This window comes from Thermobia domestica, chromosome 1 (assembly GCF_964235325.1).
Source record: "Thermobia domestica chromosome 1, izTheDome1.hap1.1, whole genome shotgun sequence".
NCBI classification, from domain to species: domain Eukaryota; kingdom Metazoa; phylum Arthropoda; class Insecta; order Zygentoma; family Lepismatidae; genus Thermobia; species Thermobia domestica.
In genome coordinates this window covers 153,356,653-153,381,580 of record NC_137454.1, presented here as the reverse complement: position 1 = coordinate 153,381,580, position 24,928 = coordinate 153,356,653, and the positions used below count along the sequence as shown (strand labels likewise).

The following is a 24,928-nucleotide window of genomic DNA, read 5'->3' as shown; positions in this document are numbered from 1 at the left end:
TTAAATTGTGTTTTTATTTATTTTTTATCATGAATATATAATTCAGAAGAGGCTAAATGCAATACGGTCGTAATCAAAATTTCTAATGACGATCATTACGGTAAAATTAATGCAAGTGCAAGTGCAGTGTGCAAGACACCGAAAAACAAAAGAGTAGCACTATACACCAGCCTCCAGGTATGGGAATATTTAATAGTACAGTTATTTTAACTATTGTAAACAGTTAACAGTATACATTTGCGGTTGGTGCTGGTCAAGTTTAGGTATCCTAGGCCATATGTAGCGAAATTTACAGTTAAAATTCATCGATAGTCTTTACGGAAAGACATGTTTACTAGGAACAAATGCTGCAGGCGGCAGAATTAAAAAATAATTATTACAGCTAATTTTGCAAACTATATGTTGCAAAATTTACAGGTAAAATTCATCGGTACCCTTTACGAAAAGGCATGTTTATGAGGAATAAATGTCTGCAGACGGCAGAATAAAATACAAATAATTGCATATATACTTCTATTTTCAGTAAATCGACTCTCTGCGTCTTAAACAATCATTTTTGGGATGCAGATTTGGTTTCCTCTATGCAGATTAAGTTTAGGAGGGTTTCAGTGTACCAGGTTTACAAGAACTATCGTGCAGATTAAATATACGGATACATATCTCAGCACTTTTTGTTCCTTCAGTAACCATTTTTGATGTGTGCACTTGCTTGGTTCAAGTTGTGGTAGAACTACAAACCAACCTGTGTTAGGTGAGCACTAAAAACTCAGATACTATCGAACTGAGTCAAAGCAGGGGCAAGCATGGGTTGCGTTCGTAGGGAGCATTTATGTCAGCGATGGTGGGTTAACGCGTAAACGAGGATTGTAGAAAACATCTGCTTTCACGATACAAACATGGCAAGGCTCTTGACCACAGGCTCCCCTTCCCATTTAACCCTGTAATAAAGACAGATAACAACGTGCCCTGGGAGGCTCTAACCAGCCTTCACTCGCTCGCTCGCTCGTTAATAGTATGTGAATTAAAATTAAACTTTGCTACAGAGAGGGACCAAGTCGCTTCATTTACAGTGTCACTTACAAATCTGAAAATAAACTTACATTCTACTATTCTGCACATCTCATCACTCTTTCGTCCTGACGATTTGTAATAACTTCAGGAATTTGTAAGAATTTCACCAGCACTACAATGGTTCCGCTTCATAACTCTTCCCCTTCGTATACCCTGAATCACCTCCCTTTGTTTTATACATTGTTCTCAATGGCTACACGAAGGAGAATGTATGCAACATGTTACATTTTAATTTCTGTTTTTCTACGTATAAATTCATGTCACACTTAACAACAGAACGTAGTTCGATTATTCAAATACTGGTTTATTACAATATTATACTAATTTATCATGTAAATTTTAGAAATTGTCCATTCCTCACTACATATCTGACGGGCAAATAAGTGCATACCAATTTCGACTTTTCTTAGTGTATTTTCACGTATATACGCTTCTCACAGGTACGAACACACCATAATATTATTCTGTACACACTACTCTATTAAAATTTTGTTACATATTTCCTCTGTAAATTTTAAATATGTGGATCCATATAATCAATCTGCTTCAGAACTTTGAGCAAAAGAAACTAACCAACTCATTAAAAAGCACGAATGCTATCTAACTTTGTCAGAACAGGAGACGGGTCTGCATAGGAGCGCAGCAGAGGGGTCGCACTACGGTGCATCCGTAGTTATCCAGCGGCTCGCCGACAGTGGGTATACACATGGACGAGAATAGCGCAAAACATTGTATGTGACATAAAGACAGTTATTTTACAGGTTGGGTTATGTATTTGTACGTTACTAAGGACGTCGTGGGTAATATCCCGATATGTTTTTGTTGCTTGCATATTTGTGTTCCAAAATAACCTAACACATTACTATCATAATTTTGTCAAATATGTAGATCCCTAAACTTTCGAACACTTCCATGAGTGCGTGGCATGAGTTAGTACGCTGATTTCAGACATTTGACTTTGTATACTGTGATTAATGGCTTCTTTATGGGCGAACCTTTGCATAACAGGTTAGACTTTCGTCAGTGTACTTCTACGTAATTCAGGATAGGTGAAAAAAACTGGCGGTCCTACCCTAAGTATAGAGGTCGAGGTGAGCTATACCTTGAAAACAAGCAAAAGACATTAATCTCACAAACAGTAAGTGTACAGCAGGTTACCACTATCGTCTAGTAACATGGTTACCAAGAATTCTTCATGTTTCATAGCAAATACACACACGATGTCTAACATTTAATTAGTATTAAATTAACATTGAATTGAAGTTTGTGTTCAACAATATCATGATAGGTACAGGTACATACGCATGATTGTATTTTGGTAGGGGTTCAAAGCTTTTGGGAGGCTCCAATTGAATATAAGAATAAATTTTATGAAAATTTGTAAACTGAAAATTAGACTCAATGTACAGACAATTCGGGATTTCAGAGAGGAAGAGGATTCTGGACCTCCAGAACCTATCTCTGTGTACATCCCTGTCTAGGTAACCCTGTAATATGTAGAATGACCAGCATTAGATATAAATATAATTAAACAGTGTATTAGTGTTACGAATTATAGGATCAATTCTGAAGCTGCAAGCTAGTCCGTGTAACTTAAAGAAAAATGTAGCTTGAACTTCCCGCCAGATCAGACGGATGCGGTAAATGACATTGGAACAGGAAAAAAAAAAAAAAAAAAGCAAAAGCTTCAACTTACTAGAGACGTATAAATTATTTCCATTGTTGAAAACATAGCTATCTCATTTGTTGCCGCATTTATTGTGAGATTTGAAAGTTTTATATCTATTGCACATTTACAGAGAAATATACCCATTCAAACTATCCAAGAGAAATGGATTGCTAAGAAATTATTTGGTTAATTAGGGTCAGAGGGAGAACTACAAGACTGAGATAACTGATCGTAAAGCTTGGTTGGTCAAGTGATAGAACATTTATGTGTAAAACAAAGGATCAATACTCGATTCCCCAATAGCAGTGAGATTTTTTTTGTATTTTGCAAAAATCATTGCCTACAATATGATATTGTATATTTTTTTCTTTCTGTTTCAGATATATGTATATTTAGCAAGATGAATTTGAGTATTTAAGAAAGAAGAATGTTCAGTGGTCTTCATATACATGTTTTACCAGTTGGATTAGGCAAAAAGCGATTAGCTGTATTCCAGAATCAAATCAAGAACAATGGAGGCCACTATATTGAGAAATTCAGTCCCACTGATCGAAACTTGACGCATGTTGTCGTTGACGATAAGTTAGACAGTGACAAATGTTTTGATCTTGTAAAGGCAGACAAATTGGCAGAACACGTGAAAATAGTGAGATTACATTGGCTAAGTCAGTGCCTGAAGGAAAACACCCTTTGTGCAATTGATAATCATGAACTGAAGAAGCGAGTGCCTGTGCCTGTTTATAAATATACTGGATCTCCTGTGAAGACAGGGTCATCCAAGCAAACTGCTGTTGCATTTGAACGTGAAAAGTTGTCGGATGATGAACGTAATTGTGATAGTGGGGGTGAGAATGAAAGTGTACCGAAAGGACAATATGTAGTAGAAAAGTCTCCGCCAAAAAAGCTTAAAAGGAGTGAAATTGAGGTATTGCAGCACTTTTTTTCTTCAATTTGGGGGTAACGCAGTTAGGATAATTTCTTTAAAGTAGTCATTGTTTTTAAAAGATTATATTTCACTTGAGAAATATATCCTCAGGTCAATATAAAATTTACTTCATAGCTTTAGATAGCGAAGTACTCAACGCTGAGGAATGTGGTGACAATATTGATTACTTTTTGTCAAGAATCCTTTTGTTCGAGAAGTACTAGAAATTTATTCTACTAAAATTTAATTTTAAACTTTCGATATATTTTGATAATTATAAATACGTAAATGTATAGGTAGAGTGAAATATCTAATTAGTTTAACAATGACCAGAAAAAAGAAGCGTATAGATTCCCTATTCTTACTAATACTATATCGTCAGTAACATTGTGTTCAAAATTTCAATCGGAAGTCTCTATCTGGAAGTTTTATAGTCCGATTTTCAGAAGATTTATTAAGATGTCCGATCAAAAATAATAGTTTTTAATGTTTATAAAATAATGTAGTTAAACATGAATATAAGTTCTAAGAAACATAATAGGGCACGGATTTTCTAATTACTGTTGTTATTTATTTATTTTATTTTTGACTACTTATTGATGTATGTATGTATTTATTTTTTATTTTTTTATTTGGATCGAGTGTAGCATCGAATTCTTAACAGCTAGTGCAGTTAATTAGTTAAAGGAAATGTAAGCGTTTGTACCGCTATAATACTAAGGCAAACTTATATTTAAAGATATCATGGAAAATTACTTTATATATTTGTGCCTTTCTTTATCCCTTCCAAAAAAGAAATGGCAAGTAGCAAAGCATTTCTGTGGTAAAAAGTGTCCTGCAAAATTCTGTACTCACAACTCTACTGTGTCCTTCTCCGCTTTTCGTCTAGTTTCCCACGATATACGCATTTTTCTAAGAAATTTCTCACTCTTCTTGTACAGTAAAGGACACTTCTGGATGGTACACTTATATGGGAATTTACGGCAAAAGTGTACCATCCAAAAGTGTCCCTTACTGTACGTATACTAATAAGTAGTAAGTTTCGGCATAGCGGGAAAAATTATCCTCCATCGATTCTTAGCAAATCTAAATATACACTGCACTCAATTCACTTGAAAGGTTTGTTAGTCCAAACCCAGACTTTAATGAGCAGTGACTTGGAAACCGAATTCCTGGACACCATAATATTTCATATGTGCACTGAACTTGTGAAGTTCTATCACCATCCTGATTTTGGTCAAGTTCGGATGAGTTCCATGAATCGCGTCTTGATTTCATTGAGTTCAGACGAAACTTCGATAGACAGTAAATAGGAAACCGAAGATATCTATACTATAATATCTCGTACTAAACTGATCAGCGTTTACTTGGCACCATGCTAAGTTTGGTCAGGATTGGATGTGTTTTATCGATCGCTAAGTACAAATCCAAGTTTGATGGTTAGTTACTCGACCAATAATAATCTACAGGCCATAATATTTCATGTGCATACTGAGCTTGTCATGGTTTACTACTAAAGATCGGATGAGATAGTGTGCAATATATAATATTCTATACCTCAGAAACTGAAAGCTTAGAGACCATAGTAAGCTTGTTAAGCTCTGTCACTGTCTGTATTTTGATTAAGATTGAATGAGTTTCATCGATCGTGTAGGATATTTCCTATTGTGATTGATTTTTTTAAAGTAAAATCCAATAAAGGCCGAAAAATGGAGGAAATGTTTATTATTACATAACGGTCTAACCAATTAATGGATTTTTTAATATAGTCAGTATTTACTCGAAGAAACTGGGTTTCTGTTATATCACTTTGAATGAAATGCATGTAGTAGAGGGAGTAGCGGTGTTCAATATTTATGCCAGAAACATAATATTTCATGCCCCAACAATGGATTCATTATCACATTTAAATATTACACGTTTTTATTGTTACGTGTTATAAATTTTTTTTCCCATTATTTCTAACATAGACTGTCAACATAAATCACACAATGTCAGCAAGGAAACGAACAAACTTAACAAGGAAAACCAAACATCCTATTTTCAACGATAGAACAGGACAGGAAGAAGAAATCACACGGAAGCGAGAGAAGATCACGGAAAGAGATAATACAGAGAAACATATTTCTCTGTGTTATCTTTTCTCCTGAGGCTTAGTAAGAGCTGCGATTATTAACAGAGTGCAGCGTTTGATTTATATATATAAACACGTGGGTCACGTTTTACACCATACGCAGTCTCATGGATTAAGTGAATTCATATACATCTTTCAAATTTTTCCCTCGTGCAAAGAATTTGCATTCAGCCAGTTTTCTCGTAAATAAGCATCCTACGCAGTTCTTACTTAAAATTTTATACAAAACTCAGATAGAGGAAGTGGCTGCGTATAATGAGAAACTGTTATTTTGTGATTAATCTAATTTGTGACTATAACAGACTACATCGGCAGGTTTTTTTGCTGTAGATAGTAATTATACACTACCCATTTCAAGTTTACAAGAGAACCACAGTATTAAGCATTAACAATGTGAGGGAAAAATACTGGGTATAAGATACTGGATCGAAGAGCAGCTAGATTAATAAAATAGAATCGACGTATGACGGCGTCATTAAAAGCAACACAGCGAGAAGGTTCTGGTTGAAGGTTGACCCTACAGATAAAATGCTGGTGCACAAACAAATTCTGTTGGTGTTTACATGTGATTTTTCTGTTTTAATTCCATTTTTAACTTCACATTCCCTATTTCTCACTTTTATACTTCGAAAGGATTATGGAAGAGTGTGAAGTATAAAGAGAAAATTAGAAATAGATAAGGAGCGGTGAGTTAAGATGTTATTAAATGTCACACCAAATATATACAGAGTGCACCTTTCATAATGTCTAACTGTGATAACGAAGAAACCAAAACAAGAAGTGAAGCGAATCTTTCATGGAGCAACTGTAGAAAGGGGAACACCTACCCATGTTTTGGCTAACATTACCAGTGTTGCCAACCCAATATAAAGTTTTTTTTTTTAATGGAATGACTTAAATTTGATTTCACAATTGGAAGCAGTAATGAAAACAAAGATAATAGAGATGGCAGATGGCACTCGCAGTTTTCAGTGTTGCAAACTTCTCGAGAAATAACGTTAAACATGTGTCAAATTGAAACGTTTTTTGCTCACACTGGGAGTGAGGTGCTAACCATTTATACACATTAAATTAAATACAAGCAAGAGCTGTTTAAGTTAACTCCAGGTTTAGAAGGGTAAGTTTAACAATGTTGCCACAACAGAAGAGAGAAAAGTTGAGTTTGGAAATACTGCAATAACTGGAAAAAGATCACTAGTACTACCATGAGCAAAATAAATGACGCGTCTCTTTATTCTGAAGTTTTTTGAAAATATCTCCATTTTCTTTATATGTTCGAAATTTCGGAAGGTTTCCCCAGCAGGACAGGTTAATAACAAACCCGTTTTTAACATTTGTGTTAGATATTAGCTTAAAATAAATAAATTAGAAGCAAAAAACATTAAATCGACAGAAATCTCGAGAATTACCAACTCTGCTAAAGTGGGAAATTTTCAAGAACGCGAGGGAATTCTGCAGTTCAACACGAAGCAGCGACATCTATGCCATTGAGAGAAGCGTAGATTAGATCTACAAACGAAACTTTTAACGAAATATTTCTAATATGTCTTATTTCGTGCATTATCAGCGAACTCCAAATATATGAATCTATGCTAAGTATTAACGTATAGATAGAGCAAATAGTGGAAATTACCTATGGAAAAAGACGAATTCTTAGCACAATCGTAATGAAAAATCGTCTTTACCGTAGAACAGGTGCAGTTCACGTAAGAAAACAAGTAGCTCAGTTAGTTAAAGCAACTAGTCTGTATGCCGAAGGTATTGGGTTCGAACCCCATGGAAGTGCGGTTGTAATTTTTATTACTGTGGTTATTTTATTTATTTTTTATGTGGGAAAAAATCAAATTGTAACATATGTGTAAAACTCATGACGATACCAAAAAAAAAAAAAAAAAAAAAAAAAGCCGTTCTCGCACTTGCATTAGTGTCTCTAATTTTTGTTTGCAAACAGTTTCGTAATAATTTCCCCTGTGCTCACTACATGCTCACTGGTGCATAACGAATGTTTTCCAGTAAATGTTAATTCTAATTTGGAGAATTTTATAAAGTTTCACAATATTTCTCGCTTGATAGTCTTCTATCTACTTTTTGGACACTTTGATAACAGATTTCCCTATTAAATGTTTAATTTCCCCTATATATATTTAATTACAGAAAGTTTTACATGTATTTGTCTTAAATTGAAATTGTTTTGAATTTACCACATGAGGTAAGTAGCCCGAAGGAGGAGAACTGAAGTAACTGATATAGTAACGTAAACGCAACCTATTGTAGAATTATTATGCTTCTTAACTTCAGCACATAATCTTTACGTTGGTCAGACAGAGAAAAACCCTGTTTTTTCCTCTCCTATGACCACTCATCTTAAAGCTCTACATGTAATGATTCGTGTCACATAATTTCGGCTCTCCAAAGACATTTATTATTATTATTATTATTATTATTATTATTATTATTATTATTATTATTATTATTCCTGAATATGCCACCCTTACATAATGTAACTTAAGATATCTTGGTTTAAAGTGCTTTCTTTAGTAATAATTTCAGCAACCATGTAACAAAATTTAAAATGTATGAGGGGGCACGAAGTTTTATTTCCCCCCCTCTTTTCAGCACCGTCCCAACAGAAAGTATATAATTTCTGACAAGCAGAGTAGACAAAATGAATAAGAAATATATTTAAAGTAACCTTGCCTCTTTCGTGAATGGAATATCACGTAACATTTTTTATTCTACTGAAGACGACCCTAGGCCGTTATGGTTAGGTAACAAAAGTTGCTGTGACCAACTGAGTTTCGATTTCTTACGCGAAAGAAGTCTGTTATATTACGAGGCATGCTTTTCATTAGCAAAACTGTTCGAAGTAATACGAACATGGCTCAAGAACAGAGACGGAACTGAATTACCACTCGACTGACCTTGAGGCCAAATCACCAAAGAGTAGCTATAAACGCATTCAATAAGTTGTTGTTCAGCATGTATTTCTGTGGAGTTCTGTTCAGTATTCCTATCTGCCAATCACGCTTGTTTGTAAGATGTAATATTTTACAAACCTAACCTTTCGATAGAGCACAATAGCAAAAGAATAAAAGGGAAGGAATTCTTGCCCTTGTGAACGTTGGATACCACCATGTGCAATGAAAATGTCGCGTCTCCTTGAAGTGATATTTTATCGAAAATAACTCTTTTCCCTTTATATATCCGAAGTTTTTGAGGGTTTCAAAACGAGGAAACGTTACTGACAAACAAGGACGCATTTAGGGGTGGGTACAGGGGGTCCGGACCCCCTCTGAAATCCCAACTTTTCTGTAAATTTAGCCTAATTTTTGGGATTATCTTTTAAAATTTTATTATAATTTATCCTAATATTGAAGTAGGGCCCCTTCCGAAATAAATTACTGTATACGTGCCTGCTGACAATTTTCAATATATTTGTTAAATAATAAAGTAAAATAATTAAATTAGGAGCAAAAAGCTTCAACACGGGCTAACTTTTGTCCACTGCCAATATTGTTAGAAGGGATATTAATAGCAAAAACTGCTAGTCAATGCTGAACCTTGAAACTTCACCCCGAACAGCAAGCCTATTATTGAGAACTACATATGAAACATTTTATCAAAACTTATCTAGCTTTTATCTGGCATGAAATTATTATATACACTAAAATGCACTATCCTAAAATGTGTATCTGAACATTGCCCTACGTATCTACGAAGCAATGAAAATTTTTTATCGAAATATTTGGGCAGGAAACTCTAACAGCCAGCCATTTTATTTAAATCGTACTAAACCCTGTAACCGTGCGTTAACGTGAAGACAAAGCTTGGTCCATTGGTAATGTGTTGGAAGAATGAAAACTCAATGTTCGTAGGTTCGAATTTATCCACTCACCAGAACATTTTATTCTTATGTGTAACGATGAAATAAGACAGAAAAAATGTATTACCGTTAAGACAAAACTTCAACCAAGTCTGAAGAGAACAATACTAAAATAGTAACACAATGACGTCAACCAAGAATTATTTCATGTAGCGTTTGGACGAAATTACAACTGTCAACAAGTAAAAACAGGCTGATAGGCGTAATGTAGTCTAGACTTCTGAATGCATTTACTTCCTCAAAACTTCCGTCTCGTTATTGGTATGCCGTTAGTCATGGTAAAACCTTTCAATTGGAAGTGAAATGACACAAACTAAAACAGTTTTAAATCAATAAATAATGTCTATGTGTAAAAGTAGGTGTCTCTTATCTGTAGTTCTGAGTTCCTTTTACTTTGAAGTGGCAAATGAGAGAAGAAAGTATGGTGATCGAAAAAAAATCAAATTTGAGATTTCAACGAATTTACACGTATTATAGCCCCTAATACCGAAAAAGTTATTTTTTGATACATGTCCATCTGTTCGTCCGTCCGTTCGCTACACTTTTCTGTGCACTCGCCTAGAGGCCAACCGTTCAACTTATCTGCACCAAATTTTAGTTTAAGATTTTCATAGTATTTCCTATAGTTTCTTTTATTTCCCTCCTACTCCCAAAACAAGGGTAGTTTCCTGTACGATGAAAATAGAAAAAAATATATTTTCTAATAACTGGCTCTAACGATTTTGTTTTCTTTCTTTTTTTTATAAATCAATATTTAATTAGCAACCCTATTTTGTGGTATAAGGCATTTATCTGAGAAAAATCTACAAGGGGTAGTTTATACTTAGGGGTGAGTTTTTTCTCAGTGATTTTCTCAAAATGGACTGAAGTGTTTTCGTTCATATTTCATAAATAAATATTTCATTAATAACTTAACAATATGGCATAAATAACTCGTTTGTCCTAAAAAAAATGCGAGGGGTAGTTTATTCTTGGTGGAGTGTGTTGTCTGGGTGATTTTCTCAAAAATGACTCAAAAGAGTTTATTCGTATTTCAAAAATACATATTTCGTTAATAACCGAACAATATGGCAAAACTCGTTTGTCCTGAAAAAAAATATACGAGGGGTAGTTTACTCTTGGGGGTGTTTTTCCTCCACGGTTTTCTCTAAAATGAATCAAGCAATTTTGTTCGTACTCAGAAATAAATATTTCATTAAAAACCTAATAATATGGATTAACTCGCTTGCCCTGAAAGAATCCTCAAGAGATAGTTTATTCGGGGAGTTATTTTTCCCTCACGATTTTCTCAAAACTTACGTGGACAATTTTATTGATAATTCATAAATAAATATTTCATTAATAACTCTATATTTTAGTATAAGTCATTTCTATGAAAAACAATTACGACGGATAGATTATTTTGGGGGTCAAGGTTTTTCCCAACAATTTTCTCGAACGACAGGCGATTTTGTTCAAATTTCGCAAATAAATATTTCATTAATAAGCAAAAGTATATCTTAACTCATTGTTCGAAACAATTCACAAGAGGTAGGTTACTTCTGACGTGTTCTTTTTGAACGACTTTCTCGAAAATGACTCATTTGATTTTTTCATATTTCATAAACAATTATTACATTAATTGCTCTATTATATGTCTAATGAAAATGTGCTCAAAGTGTGAGTTAGTTTTGTAGTGTGGATTTTCTTCAATCGAAGTTTTTTATTCGATAATCTGACATTCGATGTATTTGAATAATATGATTTTTTTTCGTATTATCCAAATACACACTTCAGTAACAACTGCGGCCTAACACAGTTAAGAAATTGAATTGAAAAAGTTTAGTGCGGTGGCACTGTAATTGAATATTTTTTGGTAAACACCCTAGCTTTTTGTGGTAAACTCAGGCTTTTCTTTTTCGAGCGACAAAAGAGAGAAGAAAATATGGTGATTGTGAAAATAGTATATCAAATTCAGATTTCAACGGATTTACATACTTCATGGCGTCTACATACCGGAAATGTGATTTTTCGATACCCGTCCTTCCGGTCCGTCCGTTCGGTACACTTTTCTGTGCACTCGCCTAGAGGCCATACCGTTCAACGTATCTACACCAAATTTTAAACTTAGGGTTTACATAGTATTCCTACAGGAGATTTTCCCATTTTTTTCCTACCGCCTAAAATAAGTGTGGTTTACTAACAGCCGAAAATCGAAAAAAGCTATTTTCTCCAAAATGGTTTTAACAATTTTGTTTATTTTTCATTAATCAATATTTAATTAACAACCCTATATTGCAGTATCAGATATTTCTCTTAGAAAAATTTACGAGGGGTAGTTTATTCTTAGAGGTGACTTTTTCTCGACGATGTTCTCAGAAAGGACACTGGCAAATTTTCTACACACTTCATAAACAAATATTTAACCTTGCAGCATGGTATAAGTCAATTGACCTGTAGTAGCTTATTCTTGGAGTTGAATTTATTTCCAGTGAGTTTCTCAAACACGACCAGTTGGCAACCCTGTATCTCGACAACGAAGCTGAACTCGAAAACTGCAAGAGGGCTATTTGTCTCCTTTTGATGTCACGAATCATCTCCCGAAGTTTGAGGACATCTTTCAGGTTCACCCTTAATGAAGCTTCTTTTCGAAAAGTTAACTATTAACTTTAGACATTGTTTATTTTTTTAAAAAATCACAAATGCCGTTATTAATTTTAAGGCAGAGAGCTACTTTTGAGAGAATAGATCTTTAAAAATAATTTTAAAACTTAGACTTTTGTTTTCGAGACATTCCAGACAAGACGAGACATTTTAAAAGCTATCTCGTGTCCAAAACATTTGTTACGTCTTCTTTTGGATGTCACAAAGCGCGTCTCGTCTCTTTCTCGAGACACGTCTTATCTCGTGCGCATTCGTTAACACTTGGGAAGGATTATCTATCTACTCAAAGCATTGTTTTTATAATGGTTGCATATTTATGATAATTGCCGTCAACATAAATTACAGTTCTTTTAGTTGAATTAATTGTTTATTATTATTATTGAAATTAAAATTAAATGGAATATCTAGTTTAACGTTGCACGATTATGCACCTACGCTAAGGGAGAATGATGATGAATGAAATGATGAAATGAAGAAAGTGGGAGGAAAATGGAAAATTCCAAGAAAACACATACCCATGCACACGGTATTTGTTTACCTCAAATTTCACTTGGCGCGAAGTGGAGTCGAGCCACGGACCCCATGAATGCTCTATTATTATTATTATTATTATTATTATTATTATTATTATTATTATTATTATTATTATTATTATTATTATTATTATTAATATAATAATAATAATAATAATAATAATAATAATAATAATAATAATAATAATAATAATAATAATAATAATAATAATAATAATTGAAGTGAGCTTAACGAGTTTCAACCGTCCGACTCAACCAATGTTTGGATGCCTGTTCGTTCGTCTACTCCATGACAACTTTTCATAAAAGACATTTCCTTTTAATGAAACTAGTAAGTGCCTTTTAGCTTTGAGAAGTAAGTATGCTTGGAATTTGAAATCTGCAAAATATAAGAGGTAAAATTAACCAAATGGTGCAAGTTTACACTAATGTATACAAAACAATTTTGCAATATCAATTACGTGAATCTTGTCCCATAAAGAAGCCGAAACCCCTACACCGAAGAGCCCTCCGAGATTTGATAATTGTCCACAAGGACTGAAATTGTCATTTGAAGCCAAGACTTTAATATGAAGCCAATAATTTCTTTAAAATAGACGAAAAATTCGAAAGTTATAAGCATTTTCATATTTTTGCCTTTTCCCATAATGGAGCCGTAGCACACTATACTGATGAGCCCCCCGGACTCCAGGATTTGATCATTCTCCATCGGACTGAAATTGCCATTTGGAACCAACACTTTAATACAAAGCCCAACAATTCTTTAAAATAGACGAAGAATTCGAACGTTAAAAACATTTTAATATTTTTGCCTTTTCTCATAAGGGGCCCGTATTAGCCTACACTGAAGAGCCCCACGAGATTTGATCCTTGACCACTGGGACTGAAATTTTCATTTGAAACCAAAACTTTAATATGAAGCCAAAAATTAAACTTTTACATCAATTTAAACTGACTGGGTTCCAGTTCACCCCACTATTATGTTTAGTTTAGTTAAGTGGTAATTTGTGACAGCTTCACATCATCAAAAGAATCTTTCACTACCCCCCCTCCCAGAAGTTTGTGCTGGATCCGCCACTGGATTCAATAGACATTTTTCCTATTCTTTTTATAACCTTGTTGGGGCTCCCTCGTACAAATAAAGAAGCTTTAATATTACAATCAAGGGGCGCTATATATTAGGTATTTCTTTAGTTACCTACCCCTAACCGCACAGGGCCATCTTTGGTAGAATAAAAAAATGCTACGTGATATTCCAATCATGAAAGGGGAGAGGATGCTGTAAATATATTTCTTATTCATTTTGTCTACCCTGCTTATGAGAAATTACTTTCTGTTGGAAGGGTACTGAAATGAGAGGGGCAAAATAAAACGCCGTACCCCCTCCTACATGGTTGTTCAAATAATTACTAAAGAAAGCACTTTAGACTAAGATATCTAAGATTTAAACTAAGAAACTAAGATATCCTTACATTATGTAAGGATGGCATATTCAGGATTATTATTATTATTATTATTATTATTATTATTATTATTATTATTATTATTATTATTATTATTATTATATGAATGTTTTTGGAGCACCGAAATTTTGTGAGACGAACAATGGAATGTAGAGGTTTAAGATGGGTGGTCATAGGGAGGAAAAACCAGAATTTTTTCTGTCTGACTCTCTAACGTGAAGATTATGTGCTGATGGCAAGAAGTATCATCATTCTACAATAGGTAGCTTTTACGTAGAATATCAATTACTTGAGTTTTCCTCCTTCGAGCTACTTATCTCATGTGGTAAATTCAAAACAATTTCAATTTAATACAAATACATTGTAAAACTTTTCCGTAATTAAACATCTAGGGAAAATTAAACACTTAATAGGGAAATCTGTTATCAAAATATCCAAACAAGTAGATAGAAGACTATCTAGTGAGAAATATTGTGAAACTTTATAAAATTCTCCAAATTAGGATTAACATTTACTGGGAAACAACGCGCCAGCGAGCATTACGTATAGCGAGCAGTGAGCACAGGGGAAATAATTACTAAACTTTTTGCAAACAAAATTAGGGATGCTAATGCAAGTGCGACAACGACATTTTTTCTTTTTTTGGTATCGTCATGAGTTTTACACATATGTTACAATTTGATTCTTTCCCACATAAAAAAATAAATAAAATAACCATAATAATAAAAATGACAACGTCACTTCCATCTGGATTCGAACCCGCTACCTTCGGCATACAGACTAGTTGTTTTAACTAACTGAGCTGTTTGTTTTCTTACGTGAACTGACCCTGTTCTACGGTAAAGACGATTTTTCATTACGGTCGCGCTACCAATTCGTCCTTTTCCATAGACAATTTCCACTTTTTGCTCTATCTTTACGTTAATACTTGGCATAGATTCATATATTTGGAGTTTGCAGATAATGCACGAAATAAGACATATTAGAAATATTTCGTTAAAAGTTTCGTTTGTAGATTTTATCCACATTTCTCTCAGTGACATAGATGTCGCTGCTTCGTGTTGAACTGCAGAATTCCCTCGCGTTCTTGAAAATTTCCCACTTTAGCAGAGTTGGTAATTCTCGAGATTTCTGTCGATTTAATGTTTTTTGCTTCTAATTTATTTATTTTAAGCTAATATCTAACACAAATATTAAAAACAGGTTCGTCCTGCTGGGGAAACCTTCCGAAATTTCGAATATATAAAGAAAACAGAGATATTTTCAAAAAATTTCAAAATAAAGAGACGCGTCATTTATTTTGCTCATGGTAGTACATTAAGGTTTAAAATTTATTGAGCAAGTCAATGTGTCATAAGGAGCATTGTCACGTTTATGTGAGATCGATAAGTCAAGGACTTACCAAGATATTCGGTACCTTGTAAAAGTTGAGAATTTTGCACTGTAAAAGATGGCAACGCTGTCTCAAAATTCCCTGTTTTCCCTCGGCGTTGGAGAAATTGTGAAGAAATGGTTAAAACAATAGAAATATTGATGAATAGACATACAATGAAATGAAACTTTTTGAGTTCAGGTTGGAAGAGGATGATCTTTCGGGACGATTTCTCTGGTCGAGTGGTCAAAGCTGTCGCCTTTTATGCATGAGGGTGTGTGTTCGAATCCCATTCTCGTAATTGAAATTTGACTTGATTTTATATTTTTAATTTTTGAAAGTTTAATGTGGCTTCGTTTGGAGGGATGCTTGCTCTCGGCGAGCGTACTTCTAGTGCTATCGTTACATTAATCTGTATGATGAGGTAGAAAGACAAAAGGCATGAAATTATATCGTAAGCCTTTACGTCAGCAAATGTTGGTCTGTTTACCAACACCAAATCCGATTAAACATCTGTACTGTGCGGTGTGGACATTAGTGATTTGTTGGGCTTATGTGCTGTCCCCTAGGATACTGTTCTTTTGCACTTGTATTACGAAGGAACTCAGTATATCTAGTTATCATTGTCAATCTTGTGAATATGGCAGTAGCAACTGTAGATGTTTGTCGATCCTAAACGCTGGTGTGGATGACCATTATTTTTGGCGGAAATGTTTTAATGATAGAGAAACTAATCAGAATTTCTAGACTTCAAGGCTTAAAACATAAGCAATAGGAAGTAGCGTGTGTTTTCTGATACATCCTTCAATTGAGGGGTAATTGTGTGTTGTGATTGTGCATGTATTGCATGTGGAGTTGTGTTGTACTAATACCGTACTGTTTAGGTGTAAAATGGTCTGTTTTATATTAGTAGAAAAAATTGATATCATCTTTATTTACAGGAAGCCGCAGAAATTATTTCCAATGCCGAAACATTGTATGAGAATCGGTACCCAGACAGACAACGACCTAGTTTGAAAGCGTGTTATCGAATAGTGAAACATTTTCGAATCTGAAACGGCGACGAAGATGTGTAACAAATGAAAATGCAGAAATTGATGTGTTAGCAGTAGTGGCTCAAAATCCTCATACTAGTTCACGTCAAATCGCACAAGGTGTAGCAATGTCGCCAAGTAGTTTTTTGCATATTTTGCATCGGTTTAAATTCAACCCATTTCATATATCCATACATCAAGAATTGCGTGGGGATGACTTTCAAAATCGCATCAACTTTTGTCAGTGGCATTACACAAAATACAAACGACTCTACTTTCATCTCACGTGTACTATTTTCCAATGAATAATCAACATTTACAAACATGGGCAAGTCAATAGGCATAATATACACTGTTAGTCCATAGAAAAAAACCCTTAAAAATGCTTACTAGCTACAGATGGTGAAACATCAGCGCGCATGGAGTGTCAATGTTTGGTGGGGCATTATCGGTAACCAATTAATAGGATCTTATTTCATAGATGGTACTCTGGACGGACCAAAATACAGGGACTTTCTAAATGGAATGTCGAAATTGTTAGAAGTGATACCTTTGCGTATATGCCTACGTATGTGGTATCAACATAATGGCTTTCCGGCTCATAGTTTTTATCAAACATGCGCTATTCTAAACAGGGATTTCCATAATCGGTGGATTGAGTATGCTGGCCCTGTTGCTTGGCTTGATCGTTCACCAAATTTGTCACTTTCTTCTGTGGGGTGTATACAAAGACGCATGTTATCGAGAACTATCCAGAAAACTAGCAGATATGTGATAGTGAATTCGTCATGTGTGTGCTGATATTCCTCCACGAACATAGAGTGACACTCAATTAAATTTTAGAACCAGTATTGCAAAGTGCATTGAAGTAAACGGCGACCGTTTTGAAAATTTGCTCTACTGAACGATAGGACGTCAACATAGCAGCTCTGTCGTAACGAATGTGGACTTAACTGTTAAGGTATGTATCACATGTTCCAATGATTTTCACGTACTAATGTTCTAATCCTACCCCACCGTGGTATATATTGTTCCATAATGTTATCTATCTGTGTTTCCAAGGTAAACAACACACGATTCATGGCAGCTCCTCATCTTCCTTCCCAAATCCTATTGCTTAATAGCACAAGATCTCGCATGCAGAACTACTAGTCTACCATTAACCCCGCATGTTTGTTTCAAGCTTATCGAACTCCGTTCGTTCAATACAGTACATTGCTCCAAAGCAGTTGGTCCTTTTCACAGACCCTCAATCATTAGTCATTGCCTTTTCTAACCTTTTCCATGGACTCTATGCTCGCCGAGGGCAGTCATCCTTCCGAACGAAGTCATATTGAATTCTCAAAAAACACTTCAATTACGAGTGAATCGTCCTGGAAAATCACCCTCTTGTGTTCCTTCTGTTGCAACAAACTGTTACTTTTTTCATTCATTCGTGTTTTTAACAGGAATTGGTATTAAGTTGGTAATGTTTACAGATATTATTGGATTGTTTCGAAATTGCTCCTCCAAAGTTGCAAGAGAATAAGTATCTTCATTGCACGGAAGTAGCTATTAGGTAACTGTCTTAAACGTGTTTGTAATCATCTTGTAATGTGAATTCGTGTTAATAGCTCAAGAACCCTTCATTTCCATAAAATAACGCTTAATTAGTGGTTCAAGAACTCAAAAATGTTTCATTGCATCTTATGTCTATTCATCAATGTTTCTGTATTGTTTTAACCATTTCTTCACGATTTCTCCAACACTGAGGGACAACAAGGAATTTTGGGACAGCGTTGCCATCTTTTACAGTGCAAAATTCTCTGCTTTTACAAGATACCGAATTTCTCGGTGAATACTTAACTTATCGATCCCATATAAACGTGACAATGCTCTTTATATGGGATACCGACTTGCTGTATAAAATTTAAACTATAATGTACAAGTGATCTTTTCCGAGTTATTACAGTATTTCCAACTCAACTTTTTTATCTTCGGTTGTGGTAACACTGTTTAACTGACCTAAACTTCGAGTTAACTTAAACAGTTCTTACCAGTACGGTATTTAATTTAATGTGCATAAATTGTTAATACCTTATTCCCTGTGTGCGCAAAAGGCGTTTCAATTTGACACATGTTTAACTTATTTCTCGAGAAGTTTGCAACATTGAAGGCTGCGAGTACCATCTGCCATCTCTTTTATCTTTGTTTTCATTGCTGATTCCCATTGTGAAATCAAATTTCGGTCATTCCATTTAAAAGAAGTATAACTTTATATTTGGTTGGCTACACTGTCTGGTGATGTTAACCAATACGTGAGTAGATGTCCCCTTTCTACAGGGTTGGCAAAAACCATGGTTTTTATTAAAAAAACAAAAAAAAAACGGTTTTTATGGTTTAAACCAGGATTTTTTGGTTTAAACCAGGTTTATTTGGTTTAAATAATTTGCTCTATGTATTCATATCATATATGGACAGAAATAAGTTTGTTTCGCCTTGATGTTATTATGTAACAGCCGGGTTATGCTGGAAGGGGTCACATAAGCTTAAAGCGGAATAAAAACTGCTTCTCGAGTTACATCCGAGAGAAATTGTCCTCCATTTGAACTCGGAACCAGGACTAATTGGCCACAAATGCGATACGTCTGCCGACTCACTCACGAAGAAATCCTGATAAAAATACGTTGTACTGACCTTACATGCTTCTTAATATAACTGTCAAGAGTTATTTCAGGACAAAAAGATGAACAGTTGCACAAGTGAAACCATTATACAGAATTACATATGGACAATTTCAAAGTACTACAGAAGAACTAATTTAGTTCAAGTTAGTTAACAACGACTTTTATTGGTCCAAATTAAAGAAATACAACGACTTAATTTGCATATCAGTTAGAAAAGTGACTAAAGATACGAATTATTTGAGTCCACTTTGGCTCAGACTCATTTATACATAAATAGATACCAAAGATACTTCTCATTTCACTAAATGCCTCTCGTGGGGTCTGTATGACCCCCCCCCCACACACACAAAACGATGTATTTTATCAATAGTAAACATTGAAACAAAACAATATTTAGAATTTTTCTTTGATTGCAATTACACAACAATAATAAAAGCTACAAAAAATCACAAAACGAACATTTATAAACTTATATAAAAAAGTTGCTTTTGTAGTATAATCTTTTTGAGTAATGAATGGGGAATTTAGGTCTGAATATAATACGAATAATGTACGGGAGTGAAAACTGATAACTCACAAATGTGTGTTCATCAAGATTTTACAAACACTTACACTTTTACGAACATTTTTCGTTTTTTGGTTTAAACCAGTTAGTTTTTTTGAAAAAACCAGCTGGTTTAAACCAGCCAACCCTGCCTTTCTATATTCGTTTGGTGCAAAAATTTGCTTCTCTCCCTCTTGGTTTCTTCGTTACCGTGGTTGGACATTATAAAAGGTGCACTATTTATATATAACCTTTCCCGAATCTCACCCAAATTTTAAAGGGGACACGGTGGCTCAATGGTAGAGCACTTGCCTTTGGTGCGTGGAATCCCTAGTTCAGTCCCAGGCCAATTAAGATTTTTTCTTGACATCATACTTGTGAGTTTTCTTGGGGTACTCCCCTTCGTGACTAAGCATTAACATACGCCCAGGTATGGGAGACCCAGGTTCGATTCCGGCGGGAGCTCATGTAGTTCGGATTCCACGTTAATTAGTAGGTACTGTCTTATATAGCCTCCCTGTTGAAAGGAACGTTAAAATAATCTCAACTCTCGGGGTACTCCCACTTTCTCATTTTACCATTTCTTCCTTCATCATTCACTTGCTTTAATTGTTGCCTCCCGTAGCCCAAAGGGCATAATCATGGAATGTTAAGACTCAGAAATTTAATTTAATTTCATTCAACTATCAGTCATTACAGCTGTAGCAGCAAACTCAATCTTTTGCTTTTATTCGTTTGACTTTGGGGTATTCAGTATCCTTTAGCATTATTAATGATAAAATTTTCATAAAAACACATCTTTGTTGTAGCAGTTAGATAGTGTATTTGTATGTCTTCTTGGAGATGCGTTTTCAATATCTAAGGAACTGGAATTATTTCAGTAGTGGATTGTAAGAGTTGGAGATAAAATGTATTTGAAATATTTTTCATAAGTCGTTATATTATTTTTTTTAATATTAAAAATAAATCAATATTACATTAAAGTGTTACTGTGAATTGCAGTTGAATTCGTGGTTGAGTTAATTGCAGTTTTGTGTTAAAGAAATTTATTACATTGGGACAGAATTCATTATTTATAATGAATGGCTTTGTTTTTTAGGGGTTTTATGCTTGCTCACAAGCCTCCAGCAGTCTTAATTCAAGTCCAAATGAAAAGATAACTGAAGAGTTAAGAAAACTAGAGGAAGCCTACAAAAACAGTGGAGATCAATGGAGAGCTTATGCATACGAAAAGGCGATTGCTGCTATCAAAAGACATAATAAACCGATTACTTGCTTTGAGGTAAGTATGTCCCTCGTAGAAATTGTTATAATGCACAAAGTAGAGAAAAAAAATGTTCACTTGTCGACTCTTAGAAAATAACGCCCAAAAATGTTTCTTAGGTTGTAACAAGGTGTGGCACGTTGAAAAAGGATTACAATTCTATTATATTTGTTTGAAGCTTTATTGGCTTATGCAAAAGTACGCTTCACTTCCAATCGAATGCACACGAATGAAGAAACTGCATTTTTATGGAATAATTATATTGAAGAGTCCAGATTTCGTAACGTAGAATTATTTACGTTTCAACTACCGACGAATGCTGACAGCTATTGTTTCACACAAACGATATTTTCACATGAACCGATGTGTTTCTTGGTGTGTGTGATATTACTGTCTCAGCATATCAATGTTATATTTTATTTAGACTTGTCTGAGGGCTTCCCAGCCCCCGCCAAGTGAACTTTGTGGTGGACAAATACCGTGTGCGTGGGTTTCCTCGGGGTTCTCCCGTTTCCTCCCGCTTTCTTCATTCCACCATTTCATTCATTACTCATCATCACCGTCTCCTTTAGCCTAACCGGCATAGCCGTAGGACGTAAAACTCAAAGATTTCATTTCATTTTTTGTCTGACAGCTTTAACATACCGTGGCGCTTCCGTGACGCCTTCAGTAAAGTATCCTTGACTATGCCTGTTTCTCTTTTTTGGGGGGGAAGGGGGGAGGTGATCCTAGTCTTGCAATTATCTCGAAAATTATCAAATTTTCGAGGGAAATAGTACAAGAAAAATTGCAGTTTATAAAATTCTACACAAAAAAGCTTTTAGACTTTTTCTTTCAAAGAATCAATCATTTCATACATATGGGCTGAATTATGTCTGAACAGAAATAGGGAGAGGTTTTTAACTTGAAATTGCAAAATATCTTCAAAAAAATGTTCGAAATAAAAACGTTATTATTTTGGAGGGAGAAATTCATCTCTAATAAAATTAGCCCGCTCGCGCCCGAAATTTAGAAAACTCAAATGGGGACCTCATTTTTGATTGCAGATTCGGATTCTGAGAGGAAAAATAAATAGATTTTGAAACATTTTTCCTGATTCATGATAGATGATGCTGTAATTGAGAGGCTCGTAGCCCAGGAAAATTGGAGAAATGGCAAAACTGAAAACTTCTGATCAAGCTGGATTTTTATGAAGACCTTTATTTTGATGTTCTCAAGATATCCTTAAAATTTCCCTTAATTTTAGTTTTTTTCTTTTTTTAAGGGGAGTAGTGATAAAGCGGTAGTTTTAGGTTGTTTTTTTAATTACCTCGAAAATTATCAATTTTTCGAGAAAAATTGTTTTGAGAAAAATTGAAGTGTATAAACTCCTACATAAAAAGGTCTTTAGAGTTTTTTTCGTAGAATCAATTGTTTTTGAGTAAAAGTTGCACTAAAATTGCAATATCTGGTGTATTATTAGTAGTATTAACCACCACGGGTGCAGAGTACTGGGATAAATTCATATGAGAGTTCAAACACCTTATACATAATAATTTGTAATGTTTAGTTCTTCTCAAAATACTTTTAGCCATTTTTCAACAATAAAATACTTCTCATATAATTTTTATGCACTTGAAAATCATATATAATCTATGCTAGCAGAAGTCGGCTTCGCACGAAGAATGACTTTTATGCACAATATTTGAAACTAAACAATTGAATAGCTTAAATAACAACGACCAACGCCGAAGGCGTTGTCATGTCAGTTCCAGGGCCAGCTGACATGTAGGCTCTTTGCTAAATTCGGGCTTAAACTTAATCGAGATTATCACTAATAAACTTAAAGACTCCAAAAAGTACGGGTTCAGCACTAATCTCAGTCATTTTATACATTTTATTTTTCACCCCTTCTCATTCCCCATGCAGTCACATTCTTCTCACTCTTCTGCTAAAGGTGTCTTACGCTCACAGTATTCTTTTCCCATTTGTAAGTCTTATATGTGTGTCAACTTTTTTAAAATATGACTTTACAAGCCAAATTGGATCTTCCTACACGAGTAGCTCGTGTATTACTCAATTTTTGGCATACATCTTAAAACCACCTCTTCTCCTTTGAACTCCTTTTCTCTCCCTTAGGGTACACATCAAAAAATTCTGAATAGCCTACAGTTTCTTCGATATAGTTACTTAGAAGTATTAGTCTATCCCAGCGTTTCCCAACCGGTGTGCCGCGGCAAACTGGTGTGCCGTGAATGGGCCGCTGGTATGCCGCGAGGAAATCGAAACAAAATTATTAATTCTATAGCAATCAAATTACAGAACGTAGGGAAAAATGTACATTTCTATTTCACACTACTATGAACCTCAACTATGAATCTACAATTTTAAGTTTCATACCGTGTTACTTTTTGTACATTTTTAATGTTGAAAAAAGTATTTATCATTGTTATGACCATTATTGTTTCTTTATTGTTGCAGACTATTTCGTAACTTGAAAATTTAAAATCTCATTCAATCTCTTCGACAAAGCAAACATGCATACAAATTACGTACATTTGTGTTTTAAAAGTACAAGAGATTTGTTTGTTCGTTCGTTATTTAGTGATCTTCCTTCTTAGTGAAAGGTTGGATGCAGTTTTCGAAAAAGAAAGCGTATTTTTAAAAACCTGAGTCCAATATTTCATTGCAATTGTTTTCTATTTTAAAATTAGAATGAAGAATAAGCATAATGATTTACCACTGGGGAAAACTAATGATCGAGCTTTCTTCTCTGTGAGAAGATCAGTAATCACAGAAAATAATACCACTGTGTTTTATGTTTACAAATAATAATATCTGTAAGTGTGCCACGAGAATTCAAGTTATACCCGTAGTGTGCCGCAAGTTGAAGAAGGTTGGGAAACGCTGGTCTATCCTATACCAAGATAACAGTGTGGATTTCTATGGGCAAAAAATGAAATAAAAACTTCTAATTTTATGTCCCACGTTTATGTTCTTTAGGCTACAGGAGACTGATGATTAATGAAGGAGAGAGAGAATGAAAGAAATGGTGAATTGTGAATGTGAGAGGAAACGGGAGAACTTTGAGAAAAGCCACGGAATGGAGGACAAATAACAAACGTTTAACTTTTTATATAAGATATTAGAAAATAAACTAATAGTTAGCTTTGGATATTTATGGTTATGATCTATGTTAATAATCGATATTCAATCATAGGAAACTGTCAACAGATAGTCGTTTATATATCTTGGAATACATGAAATCTGGCAAGCAGTATTACACGTGCGTTAAATACCAATTTTAGAAGTATTCCAAGGGGACTGATAATGGAAAAGTTATCGGTTCGGATCCTAGTCGGGTAGTTTTTTCTCTGATGTAAATCTTGAAGGGGAAATGTTCCCTTTATCTGATAATTCTAAATAGGGAGTTAGGCTGCTCGAGAATACCAAAACTAAGATAAGTATACTAAAATTAACAAAAGAGAAAGAAGTTACGTTGTTGTAGAAAGAGAAACTAAGATACTGTATTGGCAAGTTGAATCATATTTTCGTTTCTGTGTGACATTTTTCAAAGGTTCAGACTTGTTCCTCTCTTAGCTGTTTTGTAAAACGAGTATAGTGTTTAGTGAATCAAATAGATGTTATAGACGGTATATCTGTTTTGTTTCTCTTCTTTCTGTTTCATTTCTGGAGATAAATGTTCCGACAAGTAGACTGCAAGGTCGTTTTTCAAAAATAAAAATAT

At 34.5% G+C, this 24,928-nt stretch overlaps 1 protein-coding gene across 3 annotated transcripts in view; it reads left to right on the top strand.

Moving 5' to 3' along the window:
- The window catches only part of LOC145690065 (DNA polymerase lambda-like), a 48,123-nt gene that overhangs the window by 238 nt on the left and 22,957 nt on the right, over window positions 1–24,928 (top strand). Inside the window, exons 1-3 of one of the 3 annotated variants that reach the window (XM_081764583.1) lie at window positions 44–177; window positions 3,121–3,665; window positions 21,037–21,219. In XM_081764583.1, coding sequence (XP_081620709.1) covers window positions 3,168–3,665; window positions 21,037–21,219 — 681 coding nt within the window. In that variant the 5' untranslated portion in view covers window positions 44–177; window positions 3,121–3,167. Of the gene's footprint in view, window positions 1–43; window positions 178–233; window positions 418–3,120; window positions 3,666–21,036; window positions 21,220–24,928 lie in introns of those variants that run through there. The other 2 variants (XM_081764584.1, XM_081764592.1) reach the window with 2 other exon arrangements.